We start from the raw sequence: 16,449 nt of genomic DNA, 5'->3' as shown, positions 1-16,449 counted from the left end.
CGCATTATTTCGTCTTTCCTCTCGATTTTTTACATCATTACAACCTATAATACACGTGAGAGATAAGATTTGAGCATTTTAATTCACGTATTTCTCTCTCAATAATCAAATCCACAAAATTCAAAGCACCTCCAGAGGACCTTTGAAATTTTTCATAATTTCAAAGAATTTGACAGCTCAAATTTCATAATTCAGACGATCTCGAATACGAATTTATGAATTTTCTTTAGACCAGTTGAAATTTCTTAATTTTGACATTTCACTTTCACAATTCATAGAATCTCGAATAGCAAAGTTTTGAATTTTGTTGAAAATTACAAAATTCAAAGTCTTTGAAATTTTTCATACATTTTCGAATAGCACTGTAAGTTGTAAAAACGATCAGGTCAAGCTAGAAGTTGATCAACAAACTTGACCGTTTTTACAACTTAGTCTTCGGGATTTTTCCAAGAACAAAGAGATTGCAATAGTTTCCACTTACTTGATTTAAGGCGTCATGCCATATGCTGTCGAAATATTTCTCCAAATCTAAGACAAGCATTCCTGTTGTCTTCTTGTTGAAAAGTTTTTTTTTTAAATGAGCTCACTCTAGCTAGTTGGTGAGTAGAATGGTTTGCCCTAAAACCGAGCTGTTCGTCTGGAACTATGCCTCTTTCAAGGGAGAATGGAATTTATGCGAGCCGCAATAAGCAATAGTTTCCACAAATAAAACTCAATGATTATAACTTTGAAATGCTTCATTTTCAGCTTAGAATAGGTAGGGGAGGGCGGGGCTAATAAAGTCACTTAAGGGTTTAGAAAAAGCTCAAAATATCATATTTCCCAAACACATAAAGCGAAATGTATAGCTCATTTCTCTAGGAAATTTACTGCCCTACAACTCTTTCTCAGATCATTTTGTTCTATCTAGCTAGGAAATATGATATTTTAGGCTTTTTCTAAACCCTTAAGTGACTTTATTAGCCCCGCTCTCCCCTACATATCTTAATAATTTTACCAAACTAAGTTTTTAATGTTGTCATGTGTCGTATCTTCCGTAGTTGTTCGTAAACATTGTTTCCTTGCTCTAAGATCTTACATCCAATTTTCGTCCATTTTACTCATCTGGAAGCACGGATATTTGTCCGGTGTCTGGATTGCACAAGAAGTATTGTATTGCACATTGAAAACTGTCTTTTCCACTTATTCATTACATTTTAACAAGTTCGTAGAAAGATTAAACAATAAAGCAAAATTAGTTTTCGCTTTTTTAATTTTGTCATCTTCAAAAGAAATGAAGTTAGGTACATACACTTTATCATTCCTTATTCTCATTTCATTTTTTATGGCTTCAAGATTTCAAATATTGTTCTAGAATTTTTTTGCAGTGTTTCCCATCTATGGCACCTATACATTTGCTTTAATTCGACCGAATTGTTATCCAACAGTTTGGACTTATTTTTGCTGTAATTGTCAATACAAGTAACTCATGATTTTTCATGGTTAATGCTTTCTTTCCATGTGAGCTTAGTTTTTCGATTCATAATTTTGAAAAATTTTTAGGTGATCTTGATTCATGGGGAAAAGTTAGACTGACAGATTTTTTGTGTATTTCTCTAACTTCTTGTCAGAAAGATTTAAAACCATCATACAAATATAGATGTCTTTTCTCTATCAAGAATAGGTTGGTCACGTTTCACGTCGTACCGGGAAATGTCATCTTTCGACTACATTCTGATTGAACGATTGTGATCTCATTTTAGTTTTAACATATCTGGCAATTGATGCATGCTTTGGTTCTAAAGAAGAAACATTAGTCTGTATAATAAATTCTAAAACTGATCTTCGGTCATTGTCGTGTAGTTATAGAATTTTGTAGGCTAGTCTTGCAATAGATCATGTGCTTAAAATAATATTCTTCAAATCGCCTATGTCCCAAAAAAATCGTAATTTTTGTTTACTTTAAGATTTCAAATATTGTTCTAGAATTTTTTTGCAGTGTTTTCCATCGATTGCATCCCATACAATTACTTTCATTCAACCGAATTGTTATCCAACAGTTTGGATTTTTCTTTGATGATGCCTTTTTTCCTTGTACTCCAATTTATAATTATGAAAAATTTCCAAGTGATCTTGGTTCATGGGGAAAAGTTAAAGATTTTAAAACATCAAACAGATTTAGACATCTTTTCTCTGTCAAGAATAGGATGATTACAAGTTTCACATAAATAAGAGAGATATACATATACATATGTTCTCGCTCGATGACATTCTGATTGAACGAATGTGATCTCATGTTAATTTTAACATTACTTGCAATTGATGCATTTTTTGGTTCTGAAGAAGAAACAAACAAAAAACTAAAACTGATCTTTGGTCATTCTCGTGTAATTGAAAAATTTTCTAGGCTGATTTTATGATTGTCTCATGACCTTAAAATAAAATCTTTGTGATCAACTGTTCTTCTTGGCATTTTCTACAAAAAAAAGAAAGGAAATTTTACAAAATATTTCATTAATTTGACCTTTTTGCTATATCTTGTTGTGGAGTCATTTACATTTCTTCCAGCGTTTAGTCTGCCAAAGACTAGACGCTGGAAGAAATGTAAACCAATTATGGTATACTTTGAGTAGTCTCTTTCGGAAAGTCATTACTTGTAATTTAGTTAAGATTATTGCGTATATTTTTGCAGGTGAGAATTTCAATCAGAGAATAAACAGGAAGAGGATAAATAGAAGCTCTTATATCTATGTTCTCCCGAGAGGAGTGAGAGCTGCCTAAAATTTCAACTGTTTCAAAAAGTCCGCGGAAAAATTCTTTTTTGCTGTTTACCAACGTAAACTTATTAGTTTATACAAGCCAGAAGCATACATCCATTTGAATAAAACTGTCCTTATTTTAATTTTATTGTAAAATTAATTAGTGACTGACTAATACGTACTATAAGTTTATGTTCTGGCATTTGTTCTCTCAAAGCAATCGTAATTTTTGTTTACTTTAAGATTTCAAATATTTTTCTAGGACTTTGCAGTGTTTGCCGTCTATGGCACCTACGCAGTTGCTTTAATTCATCCGAATTGTTATCCAGCAGTATAAGACTTTATTTCTTAAATTTTATTGACTATTTGATTGTTGAAGCAAGATCGGAAAAGCAGTCACATAAGAAAAAAAAAAACTACTTTTCTGCCATAAACTTGGCAATGAATTTCTTTCTTGTGCAACTGCTTTTCCGATTTTCCTTCAACCACAGAAACTCAAGGATTTCCTGTTGATCTAGTTTTACGATTCATAATTATAAAAGAAGGACTCAATATGATCCTGGTTTCCTTGCAGGGAAGTTGTTTGGACGCCATATATGTACCTGCTTTTTCCTTTAACTGTTACGTCAAACAGATTTAGACGCCTTTTTCCTATAATGAATAGGATGATCACAAGTTTCTCATTGTAACTAAAACTCATCGCATTTTCATTTAATGTCATTCTGATTAGAAGAATGGATCTCATTGCTGTGTTTTGGGTTTCAATTTTTCTTGTTTCCTCGATTCTTTCAGAATTTTCTACAATTCATATTCAGGATTATGAAGACTTTTTTGAGCATCTTCTTTGTTGGAAGCATCGAAAAAAAAATATTGGCTTCATTTTCAATTTTTTTGATTTAAAAAAAATTACATTAAACAAAACCAGTTTTATTTGATTAAAAATTTTTCCAAAATTTTAATTTTTGTAAACAATGACGAGTGGCGAAAAACTTTTGAATTTGAGCCACTCTTTTCAATGACTACCGTTTACGTCTTCCGCACTTGATTATTTATCGGTTTTTAGCCAATATGTTAAACACAGCTCTAGAAGTAATGAGAGTTGGGCAGTTTTTTACATTTTACATTCTTTTTTACATAATACCCAGCAAACACCTTGCAACTTTAACTTTGGAAACTCTGAAGCAACGTTGCAAGAGAGTTTACTTCTTAGTTGCTAAAGTTGCGAATATGGTTGCATGGAAAACGATGTAGTATACTTTATCGCGATGTTGCCAAAGTTGCAAGATTTTCTTTATTATTCCAATAACTTGAAAAATTTAAGTGTTTTTGCGTTCTAAAGTCTTTTCTACAACTTCTCAAAGAATAATTGACCTAAAAACACACTAAAATCTCAATTTTAAGCAAAATAATTAACTTTGAAAAAATCACCTTAAAAATAGTTGCAGGAAAGTATATATCAACGTTGCACTAGTTGCAATAAAATTTCGAAAAAGAACAAATTATCCTTGAAATTGAAGTTTTTTTGGACTCTAAATGAGTTTTATGCATTACTTATCCCTAAAATAATTATTTTTTATTGATAATTTATCAAAAATTATTAATTTTATTAAATATAATTTATTTAGTTGCTTAAACGTTGCATCAGGGTATGTCGGCGCAACCCAAGCACGTTTTGTGCCTATGTTGCGCCTTTCACCGCACAGAAATAACCCAAAACAGACAGAGAGTGGAATAGAAAAAAATGAGTCTGTCTCTTTCATTTATGTTTACAAACAGCAAAACTAGCGCCGCCCTGGTGGGTTGCTACTGAATCATTTTACAACGTTGTTGCAAAGGTTGTCGCATCGTTGCCTCAGAGTTGCAAAAAATGTCTAACATGGCCGACGGCATAAAAAAGTTGATTTTTATTTCATTATTCCGAGCAATTGGGGGCCCAAAATGACGTGGGAAGGCTTTTTTAGGGATAGTTGGGTGCATTACTTGAGTTTAAATAATTAATTTAAAAAAATTAAATTTTTGACCCCTAAAAAAAAATAATTTTCGGTAAAAAAAATTAAGAAAATTGAGATGGGAGCATCATTTAAGTTCCTTTGAGGCGATTTCATGACGGTAGAGCCGCATGGCATATTTTTTTTCATTTGGAAAAAATCTAAAAACTCTATTATTAAATAATATAAATTATCCATTAGAGTTTGTCATTTATTATGATGGGAATATGGACGCCATATGATTATTATGAGTGTGTACCATATTTCCCTCCATTTATGACAGCGGAATGTTTTGAAATATTTTTTGAAACATTTTTGTTTCAAAAAATTTTAGTTGCGAGACGGTATACGGGAAAGGATATTTCAGAGTTTTGCAACGTTGAGATTACTAGTTGCGGCAACGCAGATATCTATTGACCATCTACTTCGAGGCAACGCAGATATATACCGTTAGGCATGGTTGCATTGTAGTAAATGTAACTCCGCGCAACGTTTAGGCAACTATCAATGGTTTGTTGGGTACTCTGTTATTGCGTTTATTGACGTTCCGATATCTTCTTTCGCAAATTTTTGTTTGAAAAAGATTGAAATATTTCTGAATTGATGGGTTGAGAATACAACCAATGCCGTTTTATAACTTTATAAACTCCTTGGTTTAACTAAAACATTAAGTCTCAGTCTGAACGATCGTAAGTCGTCTTTGTAGCACTGGAAAACTCATCCCAATTAGAGAACAACACACATGATCCGACAAGATCGATACCATCTTAAGGCATCACCACTTGTTTAGTTACCTTTAATGATATCCGGAATAAAAACAGAATTAGATATTAGTCAATTTTAAGACTCAATTGTCTCATACTGTGTCCAGAATAAGTTGAAGTCGGTGAGATATAAAAAAAAAGAATGGCACCTGTACTGTTGTAAGATCAGTTTTTTCAACTATAAGAGACATTAATGGTACCTAAAGGCCTAGCCAGAGCTTTACTAAGAAAACGTGTTTTTGTCGGATCTTTTACTCGGAGCTGCATAATTTGATAAAGTCCGAGTGAAAGATCCGACAAAAATACGTCTTTTTGAGACTAGGCTATAACTAACTTTCTTTTTGCCCCAGTTGCTTTCTCACCATTCATAAACTGTTTCTATCTCAAAAAAATCTCTGGAATTATAGATCTTTCTGCACCAGTCATTCCTTTATGGTATTTTCCTTTGGAATTATGTTATTACAACATTTTTTTTTGTTTAAGAGAATAACAAGTTCGGGTTCTCAAATGGATTATTCCCTGTATATAAATCCGCACTTAATCCTTGATTTCGTCACATTTCAGAACTTCTTTTGTCGCCTCGAAATCAATTAGTTTGATAATAAAGGCATTTTAAAGAGGACTAAGTGCGAATTTATTTACACGGAAAATGCAAAATACTTTAATTTTCCACTTTTATCTCCCTAAAATTGCACTGGTTATAGGGGAACCTGGAATAAAATGGTGAATTTCACAGACACTTTTTGGGTTTTAATTGTAACAAGTGCTTGTCTGAGTAAGACAAGGGAGATTCTCTGGGTTTTTCTCTTATATTTTCTCACCATTTTTGCATCCCTATTGAACAACTTTATAAACTCGCACTGAGGAAATAGCTGGAATGTTTGGTAATTAGTGACCGACCACTTCGTATTTCTATAAATTTGTGTTCTGACCTTCTATGTCTCAAAGCAATCATAATTTTTGTTTACTTTAAGATTTCAAATATTGTGCTAGGACTTTGATATGTTTACCGTCTATCGCTCCTACGCAGTTGCTTTAATTCATCCGAATTGTAATCCAACCGTAGACGAATTCCCATACGTTTTTGGCTATTGGATTGTTGAAGGAAGATCGGAAAAGCAGTCACATAAGAAAAAAAACTACTTTTTGGCCATAAACTTGGCAATGAATTTCTTTCTTATGCAACTGCTTTTCCGATTTTCCTTCAGCCACAGAAACTCAAGGATTTCCTGTTGATCTAGTTTTCCGATTCATAATTATGAAAGGATTCAATGTGGTCTTGATTTCATCCAGGGAAGTTGTCTGAATGCCGTATACCTGGTTCTTCCTTTAACTTTTTAAAAGTAAGATTCATTTATGTCACAGATTTAGACGCCTTTTTCCTGTAACGAATAGGACGATCACAAGTTTCTCATTGAAACGAAAACTTATCGCATTTTCATTTAATGTCATCCTGATTGGAAGAATGAGATCTCATAGAGTTTTCTATGTTTCAATTTTTCTAGTTTTCTTGAATCTTTCTGAATTTTCTACAATGAACTTCTTTGAACATCTTCTTTAAGGGAAACATCGAAATAAAATCATTAGGTTCACTTCACTAACAACTACAATTAAAAAAATAATAAAATATCACCAATTTTCCTTTCTTTTATTGGTGTTCCAAATTTTCTTTAGTAAATGTTTTATTTTGCAACAATCTTGAAATATTTGTGAATCGATGGGTTGAGAATACAACCAAGTCTATAAACTTGAAAATTCCTTGGGTTAACTAAGACATTAAGTCATAATCGGAACGGTCGAAAGTTGTCTTTGAGGCTCTCAAAAACTCATCTCAACAGGGAAATAATTCACATGATTTATACCACCTTAAAGCATCATCACTGAAACGGTGATCAGATAGTCAGATTTGGTAGAGAAACAGAATTATTTATTTGCCAATTTTAACACTCAGTTGTCTGACATTGTGTCCAGAATAAGTTGAAGTTGGTGAAATATATTCGAAAAGAATCAGTTCTCTGTTCTCAGATCAGATCAGTTCTTTCAACTATAAGAGACCTTAATAGTACCTAAAGGCCTAGCCTTAGCTTTACTTAATAAAACGCATTTTTGTCGGATCTTTACTCTGATAGCGCTAAATAATTTGATGAAAGTCCGAGTGAAAGATCCGACAAAAATACGTTTTATTTTTGAATAAGGCTATGGTTAGGCCTTAACTCTCTTTTTGTCCCGGTTGCTTTCTCACCTTTCTTAAACTGTTTTATTTGGAAATCACTAAAGTTGTTAATCTTTCTTGGTCAGTCATTATTTTCTGTTCATTTCCTTTGGAATTCTGTTATTTTATCATTTTTTTGTTTAAAAGAATAATAATTTTTCTTTATAGTAATGCCGGGTCCATGAAAGGATTCGTTTTTAAGGAGCAATTCTGGGATGCAAAATAATTCAATTTTCCATCTTTATCTCCCTAAAATTGCATTGGTTTTACATTTAAATTGCTCTTCAGTTAAGGAGCTGTCTGTTTATCAGTTTCACGGGACATTGTTTTTTTTTAGCAATGAGCCCTATTCTGCGACCAAGAAATCCTTCAAATTGTTGAAATTTTAGAAGAAATTATTGAAATTTGAAGGATTTCTTGGTCGCTGAATATGGCCCAAAAACTAATTTATTAATTTCCAAAGGTGAATTAAACCTGCTGATCTTTTACCAGCAGATAGATCGACGATTTAAGATTGCAGACTATTCAATACTTTATGTTAACCCTTCAGGTCCGCGATCAATCTAGAGATCTGATTAAACTAAAAATAATTCTTATGGGTTTCTTTGAGCTCAAATAAGATATTTTTAGCAAAAAATCATAACTAAAAAATTTTCGGTTTTTCGTCCTTCCTGATCCTGTGAGTCCTTGGGGATGTCCTTTGTGGTCATAAAATAATCATGGATTGTAAAGACATAGTCTTATACTAATTTGAACTCAATATTTAAAAATGAACTATACAAAATGAAATATTTTCAAAATTGAGTCTTTGGATCAGCGTATGACCCATTGGACCTGAAAGGGTTAATTTAATTAATTTTAAATTAGAATTTATATTTAAATTTATTTTACAAATAAATCATAAAGAAAAAGACCAGAAAAATGAATTAAATTTCCTCATATCCTTATTGCAGGACATTTGAATCTCAACCGTGTAAACCTTCCGGACCTTTCCGGCTGGATCCCGAGGTGATTGCTGACATTGAGAAGGGTTGGGTGAAGGTGGAACAGATGCAGTGGAAGGAGCCACCGAAGATTGATGTGGGCTTCCTCGATAGTCCCCTGAAGATTGTCACGCGTGATGGTGTTGGCTACCCGATGGATAAGCTGCAGAAGTTGATGACGAATAATCCGGCAATGTACAGCAACTACACAATGAGTCCGCCACAGTCGCAGCAACCATCACGTATTGGGAGTGCCTACAGTCCACAGAGGAATCAACCAACATCAACGGTGGGCCCAAATTTGGCGGATACGCTGCCAAAGTTGGATCCGAATCTAGTCAGAATTGTCTGTGCTGTTGGTTCACCGGATTCCCTGACGGCGAGAGCGGCTATAAATGAGTTGAATGACATTATTGCCAATCCCGAGCAACAGGCTGTGCTGCGGGACTACGAGGAGATGTACATTCAGAGCATTCTCAAGCAATTCCAGAATCTTTCGCAACAACCAATTGCAGAATCGGTCATTATGTACCAACCACTGCTGTCGAGTATGTTCTCCTTCTTCAATTCCAAGCAATTGGGGAAGAATTTGAGTGTGATGCACGTGAAGAATGTCATGTCGATGCTCCTTGGGTTGATGACGGACCAAAAGTTGGCAAATAGTGGTGATGGGAACTACATGAAGGTCCTCAATGGGATTTGTCTCAAAATACTCGACAGGACGAACTTTACAAATCAAAACTGCGCCCTCATTCGGCTACTCAAGGAAACCTGCTCCAGCACGGGATTGCCCAAATTCACGGATCTCCTCATGAAGTGTATTTGGCGGAATGTTAAAGTTATCCCCGAGCGTTCGAGTGAACTGGACTACGATGCTGTCCTCCTGGAAGTGCATGAATTCATGGTTGCCCTGCCGAGTGCATGGTGGCACCAGAGACCATCGGACACACCCTTGCGGACAATCAAGACGATCATTCACAATATGGCAAAGGTCAAAGGCAATGCCATTTTACAGCATCTCAACAAAATTCCCTCCCATTCTGAACTCTATGCCTATCTCATTCGAATACTCAAAGTGAGTTCTTCTTCTCTTTTCTTTTTGATTTTTTTAGTTGTGTTTCTTTCAGACACAGCTTTTGTGTACCGAGCAAAATCGAAAGTCGTCAGATTGGGCACAAACTTGGGATGAGCACGAATTAGGGTGGGAATTTTTTTTCAGCCAGCCGTCCGGCCGTCCGGAATCAATCGCTAAATTGCGAGAGAACGGCAAAGTTTAAATATCGACCGGAAGACATCCGATTATGAGGTCATATCCACCCCCCCACCACCGCGTCCGCCATTTTGAATAACCTCAAAATTTTGTTTTCGCTATATCTCAACCCCTGTAATAGCTAAAAATCTGAAATTTTGATATGTTGTAGGGGCCATCAAGACCTTTCCAACGATACATCATTTTCGAAAATCGGTCATGCCGTTTAGTCAATATGGCTGCCACAATTTTTCATTGAAAATCGACCATAACTCGAAAACGGCTTGACCGATTTTGATCAATTCGGGCTGAAATGAAAGCTTTCACCAAACCCTACAACTCTCTAGAACATCCGAAGTTTCAAAAATGACCGCTAGGGGGCTAAAAATCAAAAACAAAATTTTCGATGAGTTTTCGATGAATATCTCGAAAACGGCGACATAATTTTTTTTCATTTTTTGATATGTTATAGCCTACTATAACATCTATTTATAAAAAAAAATTAAAAAATTTATGTCGCCATTTAGAATAACCTCAAAATTTTGTTTTCGCTATATCTCAACCCCTGTAATAGCTAAAAATCTGAAATTTTGATATGTTGTAGGGGCCATCAATACCTTTCCAACGATACCTCATTTTCAAAAATCGGTCGAGCTGTTTAGTCAATATGGCCGCCACAATTTTTCATCGAAAATCGACCATAACTCGAAAACGGCTTGACCGATTTTGATCAACCCGGGCTCAAATGAAAGCTCTCAACAAACCCTACAACTCTCTAGAACATCAGAAGTTTCAAAAAAGACCGCTAGGGGGCCAAAAATCAAAAACAAAATTTTCGATGAGTTTTCGATAAATATCTCGAAAACGCCATTATCGATTTCCTTCATTTTTTGATGTATTATAGTCTACTATAACATCTATTTATAAAAAAAAAAAAGGATGTCATGCACAATACAAGGGCGAAGTACCTAATTGAAGGAAACGCAGAAAACAATTTTAACCCACCCAGTCTTGTAGGGAATCAAAAAAGGATAAAGAATCGCCAAAAATATTCACCATTTTCCACTGGGGTCACAACGAAAAAAGGCAATAAAGTTTTGTAAAAATTCAAAAAAATTGACCGCCATTCGCCATTTTGTTCATTTCAATGCATGAATCATATGTTTCAATGCTTCGTCAATATGAGCTTGTCGATGAGAGTTTGACATTTCATTTTTTTTGGGAGAAAATAAAAAAAATTGCGTATTTTTTAGTTTAATTATCGTGGTAAATGTGTTTTTCGTGTTGATTGAGTGATTTTTATATCTGAATACCTGAAAAAAGAATTCCCGCACAGCCTGTGACCGTCTCAGCGAGCACATCATTGGTCGTGGAAAAGGTCTTGGGAAAGGTGGTGCCAAGAAACATCGTATGGTTTTGCGTGACATCATCCAGGGAATCACAAAACCAGCAATCCATCGTCTTGTCTGTCGTGGTGGTGTGAAACGCAAAGGATTCCAGCGCAGAGGATCTCTCGATTCGTGAAAAAGTCATCTTCAAGACGATCCACGACCATTGTTTTTGGATTGTTTTGTTTTGTAACGAGAGATGTGCTCGCTGAGACGGTCACAAACTGTTCGGGAATTCATCCTTCAGGTATTCAGATATAAAAATCACTCTTGAACAACACGTAAAACACATTTACCACGATAATTAAATTAAAAAATACGCGATTTTTTTTATTTTCTCCCAAAAAAAATGAAATGTCAAACTCTCATCGACAAGCTCATATTGACGAAGCATTGAAACATATGATTCATGCATTGAAATGAACAAAATGGCGAATGGCGGCCAATTTTTTTGAATTTTTACAAAACTTTATTGCCTTTTTTCGCTGTGACCCCAGTGGAAAATGGTGAATATTTTTGGCGATTCTTTATCCTTTTTTGATTCCCTACAAGACTGGGTGGGTTAAAATTGTTTTCTGCGTTTCCTTCAATTAGGTACTTCGCCCTTGTATTGTGCATGACATCCTTTAAAAATTATCTCGCCATTTTGAAAATATTGAGTTCCAACTTTGACATGTCATATCTCGGGTTCTACTAGTCCGATTTTGATCAACACAAGCGCAAATGAAAGGTTTCGTGAAACCCTACAAATGTCTAGAACATTGCAATTTCGAGAAATGACCACAAGAGGCGCTAAAGTCAAAATTAAAATTTTCGAAAATTTCGAACTCGAATATTTCTTAAATGCCATTATCGATTTACTTCATATTTTAATATGTTATAGTTGAGGTTAATACCTTTTCAACGATAGCTCAAACTCGAAAATCTATGGATCCGTTCTCGAGATATGGCCTTCTAAAGATTTCTTAGGGTATGACTTTTCTACTCTTCCCGACTTTGCGCGTATTTAAATTAATTCGCGTTCTAGTTTGCTCTCACAAAATTGGTACACTGAGAGAAACACAGCTCTCGTAAGCTTGATCAGCTTACCAGTACATTTTTAAAATAATTATTTGTTTTTTTTTTTTTTGCAGAAAGACGGCAGTTCGAGTGGAAATCCAACGAATGGAAATTCAAATTTAGTCTCACCACAGCGTGGGAGTCAGCAGCAACAGCAGGGCGGGGTGAAAGATCAAAAACAGCGAATGACGAAACAAATGCACGACTCAATTTCCTGCATTTTCAAGCTCATTTCCGACACGCAAACCAGCAAGGAGGGCATAGCGATGCTCTATGATTTTAAGGTACAAACTTAACAGACTGAAATCTCTTTGAGGAGGAAGAATTATTAATTTAATTAACATAAATCTTTTGATGTTGAAAAACAGCTAAAAAATCCCGAAGTGGATGTCGTACCATTCCTCAAAGGTGCCAGTCCGACGTTCCAGAAATACATTGAAGATGGTCTGGCGGAAATTGAGCGGCAGCGAAGTGCAACGGCGGGAGGAGATAATATTTCTCAAAATATCTCATCAACAACTGATACAAATGTCAATAGCTTCAATTCGGACTACTGGCTGGAGAAGTTGAATAGCATGAAGGTGAGTTGAAAAAATTTTCTTTCTTTCTTTTATTATTGTTTTAGTCAAATAATGGGCTTTCTTTAGCGACCAAGAAACCCTTGAAAATCGCTTGAAAATTTTGAAATTTCAGTACAAAATTCAAAGATTTTAAGGGTTTGTTGGTCGCTGAATAAGGCCCAATGTTGATGAAAATTTCACATGAAGAGAATGGCCAAAATGTGAGAAATTATAAATAATTCTTTTAATTATTCTTTATGCAAGAAAATTTTTAATTTTATTCAAAAAATGTCTCAAAAATTGCTCTTAAGGTTACTCGAGTTTGAAAGTCCCTTAGTTTAAAGAGGGAAAATATAGTGTAGTGATGCACGTTTGCTCCTTTCTGACTGATTAAAATCATGCCCAGTATTTTAGTTAATTTCAAAACAAAAATTTCTTACTTTATGAAATTAATTTATGACTTAATGGACTTTGAAAGATAGAAAAAAAAAATAAAGAAATTTTTAAGAACTTTAAAAAACAAATTAAATTAGGGCTAAAGAAAATTAAGCCCAGATACTTAATTTTAACAGTTTTCCATTTATTGCGAAAGGTAAAAAATTTCATTTTAGTCTTTTAAGAATATTTTATTTAATTTTATTTTTATTTTTAGAAAACTTCGTTTGAGTTTTTAAATTGAAATTGTATGATCTTGAATTCTTGCATACATTGCATTTCAAGTTTAGATTAAAGATTTAAGAATTTAAAGATGGTTTCAGAAGCTTAAAAATTATGGCTTTTTTATTTTTATATTTCATTGAACTCAATTTATTGAAAAAATATAATTTTTTATAAATATTTTTTTATTTCCATGAGAACTGTAAAGTTTCAATAGAAAAAGTTCTAAAATTTCAAATTTAAAAAATATAGAAAAAAAAATAAATTAGTAATCTAAAGAAAACAGTTTTCCTTGAAAGGACATTACTCGTTTTATTAAGGAAAACTGATTCATCAATGAAAGATTCAATTTTCTCTTGGGATCAGACGAGTAAAAAAATATTTAAAAAATAGGGGAACCTGGGGTAATTCGGTGAATTTTTGGGAGATAATTTTTCCTGAGTTCCGTGGAAATATTTGAGATTTCCCATGACAACTATCTTATAGCAAATTTTCCGGGCTACAACTTTGTATCAGACGATTTCTCTCTATCTCAACGGGAAAATGCTTTTTCAGGCCATTTTCCAAACCCTTCCACATTTGCATGTTCCAAAAATCTTGGGGTAAAATGGTGAATGATTTTCAAATGCGTTTTTCTTTGAAAATCCATGTCTGAGAGGTTATTGATTTGCTCTGGGATAAACATACCTGTTTCGATTGAGAGATTTCACTTCGTATCGTAATGATTATTCACTTTTTAGTTCTATAAAATTGATAAAACACAAAATTTGTGGAAAAGCACCTCCATTTGTTTGTTTTCTACAACTTCCCGTCAGATCTGTGTGCAACAAAAACCCAGCGGACAAGGAATTTCATACTCGTAGCTACTTTGGTAGCAAAATCAATATAATAATTTATTTAACAAGGAGAAATTTTTTAAGAAAAATTACAAAAAAAAACATTATTTCGAGTTAATTAATTGTTTATATTACCTAATCTACCTAATACATATTATCTGTGAAGAATTGAATGGAATAAAAACATTGATTTTGAAGGGCGAAAATGTTGGGCGATTATTCAATTACGCGTCAACAGTAAAATAGATTGTAGAAAGAGAAAACACTATATGAGTGGAAGGAGGCAAATTTTTCACCATTTTACCCCAAAAAGTATTCACCGTCTTGCCCCAAGTGCTACAATTTAGTGAAAACTTTATAATAGAAAACTCGGAAAATTTCTGGGAAAAATCAGAATAGGTTTGTGTTCAGCAATAATTGCTTTATTGAAAAAATGCATTTTCATAATTTATTACACAGAATAAGATGGTAAGAATTGAAATATGGTAAGGTGGTAAAAGTAACTTTAGACATCGGAAAATTATTTTCCTCAATAAAATCCAAAGTATTCGTTCTACATAACTAAAGCTTTCTGGGATTATTAAGAGGTGTAAGAAGTACCTGTTAACTGAATACGAATGATTAGAACAAAGTATTTCATGAGATATTGAATTTAATTTTTTTCCCGATTCACCATTTTACCCCAGTTACCCCTACATTGCATTTCAAGTTTAGATTAAAGATTTAAGAATTTAAAGATGGTTTCAGAAGCCTAAAAATTATGGCTTTTTTTATATTTCATTATTTTACAAGTTCTAAAATTTCAAATTTAAAAAATATAGAAAAAAAATTAGTAATCTGAAGAAAACAGTTTTCCTTGAAAGGACATTACTCGTTTTGTTAAGGAAAACTGATTCATCAATGAAAGATTCAATTTTCTCTTGGGATCAGACGAGTAAAAAAAATATTTAAAAAATATATTTTGTCAATAAAATGGATCAATTCATGATTAAAAGTAGATTGAATTAAAATTTACTCAATATTGACATTCAGCATTGAGTCAATGTATGTCTCTGTATATTGAGTCAATTACTGAGCAATGAGAATTGATCTGATATGGGTCAATATGCACGGTCAATAATTGATCAATTAATTGATTTACTCAATTTTTTTATTAATCAATTTATCATTTTTTAATCAATCTGATTGACTCCATCAATTCAACTCACTTTTGTTCACTGAAAATGGGAAAGTTTTGCCAAAAAAATTTAACATTGAAGTCATAGTTGTGATTTTTTGTCTCTTGCTGTAGAAAACATTCCTGCTAATTCTTCGTCAATGATTTTTGATTAAAAATTGATGCTTTATGGATTAAAAGAGACAAAAAGTAACTTTGTGACGTCATTGTTTGCCTTTTTTGAGCTTTATGGCGGTTATTCTCAGCTGACCCCTGTGAAGAATAAAATTTTTCTTCGATGACTTATTATTTCTTTTTGATCCTCTTCATGATTTTCTCTATAGAAAACGCGTATACTCCTTAATTAAGACCCAGTAATTTTTTAAATCTTCATGAAATTTAACTTTAAAATAGTCTTAAAAATGATCTAAAATTCTCACGTGATGGTCTAAACTCTTACTTTTACCGAATTCTTTTGATTTTTCGAAGAAAAAAAACCTTTTATGTAATTTTTATGCGATAAAAGTCAACAAAAAAGTTTCGTGTGTAAAAAATATTGTATAAATGGGCAAATCTTGGGTAAAAAATCCGTCGTGAAAGGGTTAAAAAAAATAAAGAGGAAACATGATTCTCAAAAATGAGATAATTAACCTTTCAATATCAATGATTTTTAAGAATTATTACCAACAAATTCTCCCTCTTTATCTCTCCCTCAGGTGAAATCTCGAGGAGGGGCATCGAGTACCAATTACGATGGAACTCCTCTGCTCGATAATAAGGCAGCTGATGAGAATTTGAATGTGAATCAGCAATTTGGTGGTAAATCGACGCTGTCTCTTCTGAAGAAGGAAGTGAGTAT

General features: G+C 33.5%; 1 protein-coding gene across 1 annotated transcript in view; it reads left to right on the top strand.

Moving 5' to 3' along the window:
• The window catches only part of LOC129791388 (protein mini spindles), a 28,410-nt gene that overhangs the window by 10,679 nt on the left and 1,282 nt on the right, over window positions 1-16,449 (top strand). The window contains exons 6-9 of the mRNA XM_055829549.1: window positions 8,656-9,760; window positions 12,456-12,665; window positions 12,750-12,962; window positions 16,307-16,441. Of these exons, the coding sequence (XP_055685524.1) occupies window positions 8,656-9,760; window positions 12,456-12,665; window positions 12,750-12,962; window positions 16,307-16,441 (1,663 nt within the window). The remainder of the gene's footprint in view (window positions 1-8,655; window positions 9,761-12,455; window positions 12,666-12,749; window positions 12,963-16,306; window positions 16,442-16,449) is intronic.

Source organism: Lutzomyia longipalpis, chromosome 1 (genome assembly GCF_024334085.1).
Source record: "Lutzomyia longipalpis isolate SR_M1_2022 chromosome 1, ASM2433408v1".
NCBI classification, from domain to species: domain Eukaryota; kingdom Metazoa; phylum Arthropoda; class Insecta; order Diptera; family Psychodidae; genus Lutzomyia; species Lutzomyia longipalpis.
The sequence above is the reverse complement of the archived record's forward strand: the minus strand, read 5'-3'. Positions and strand labels throughout refer to the sequence as shown.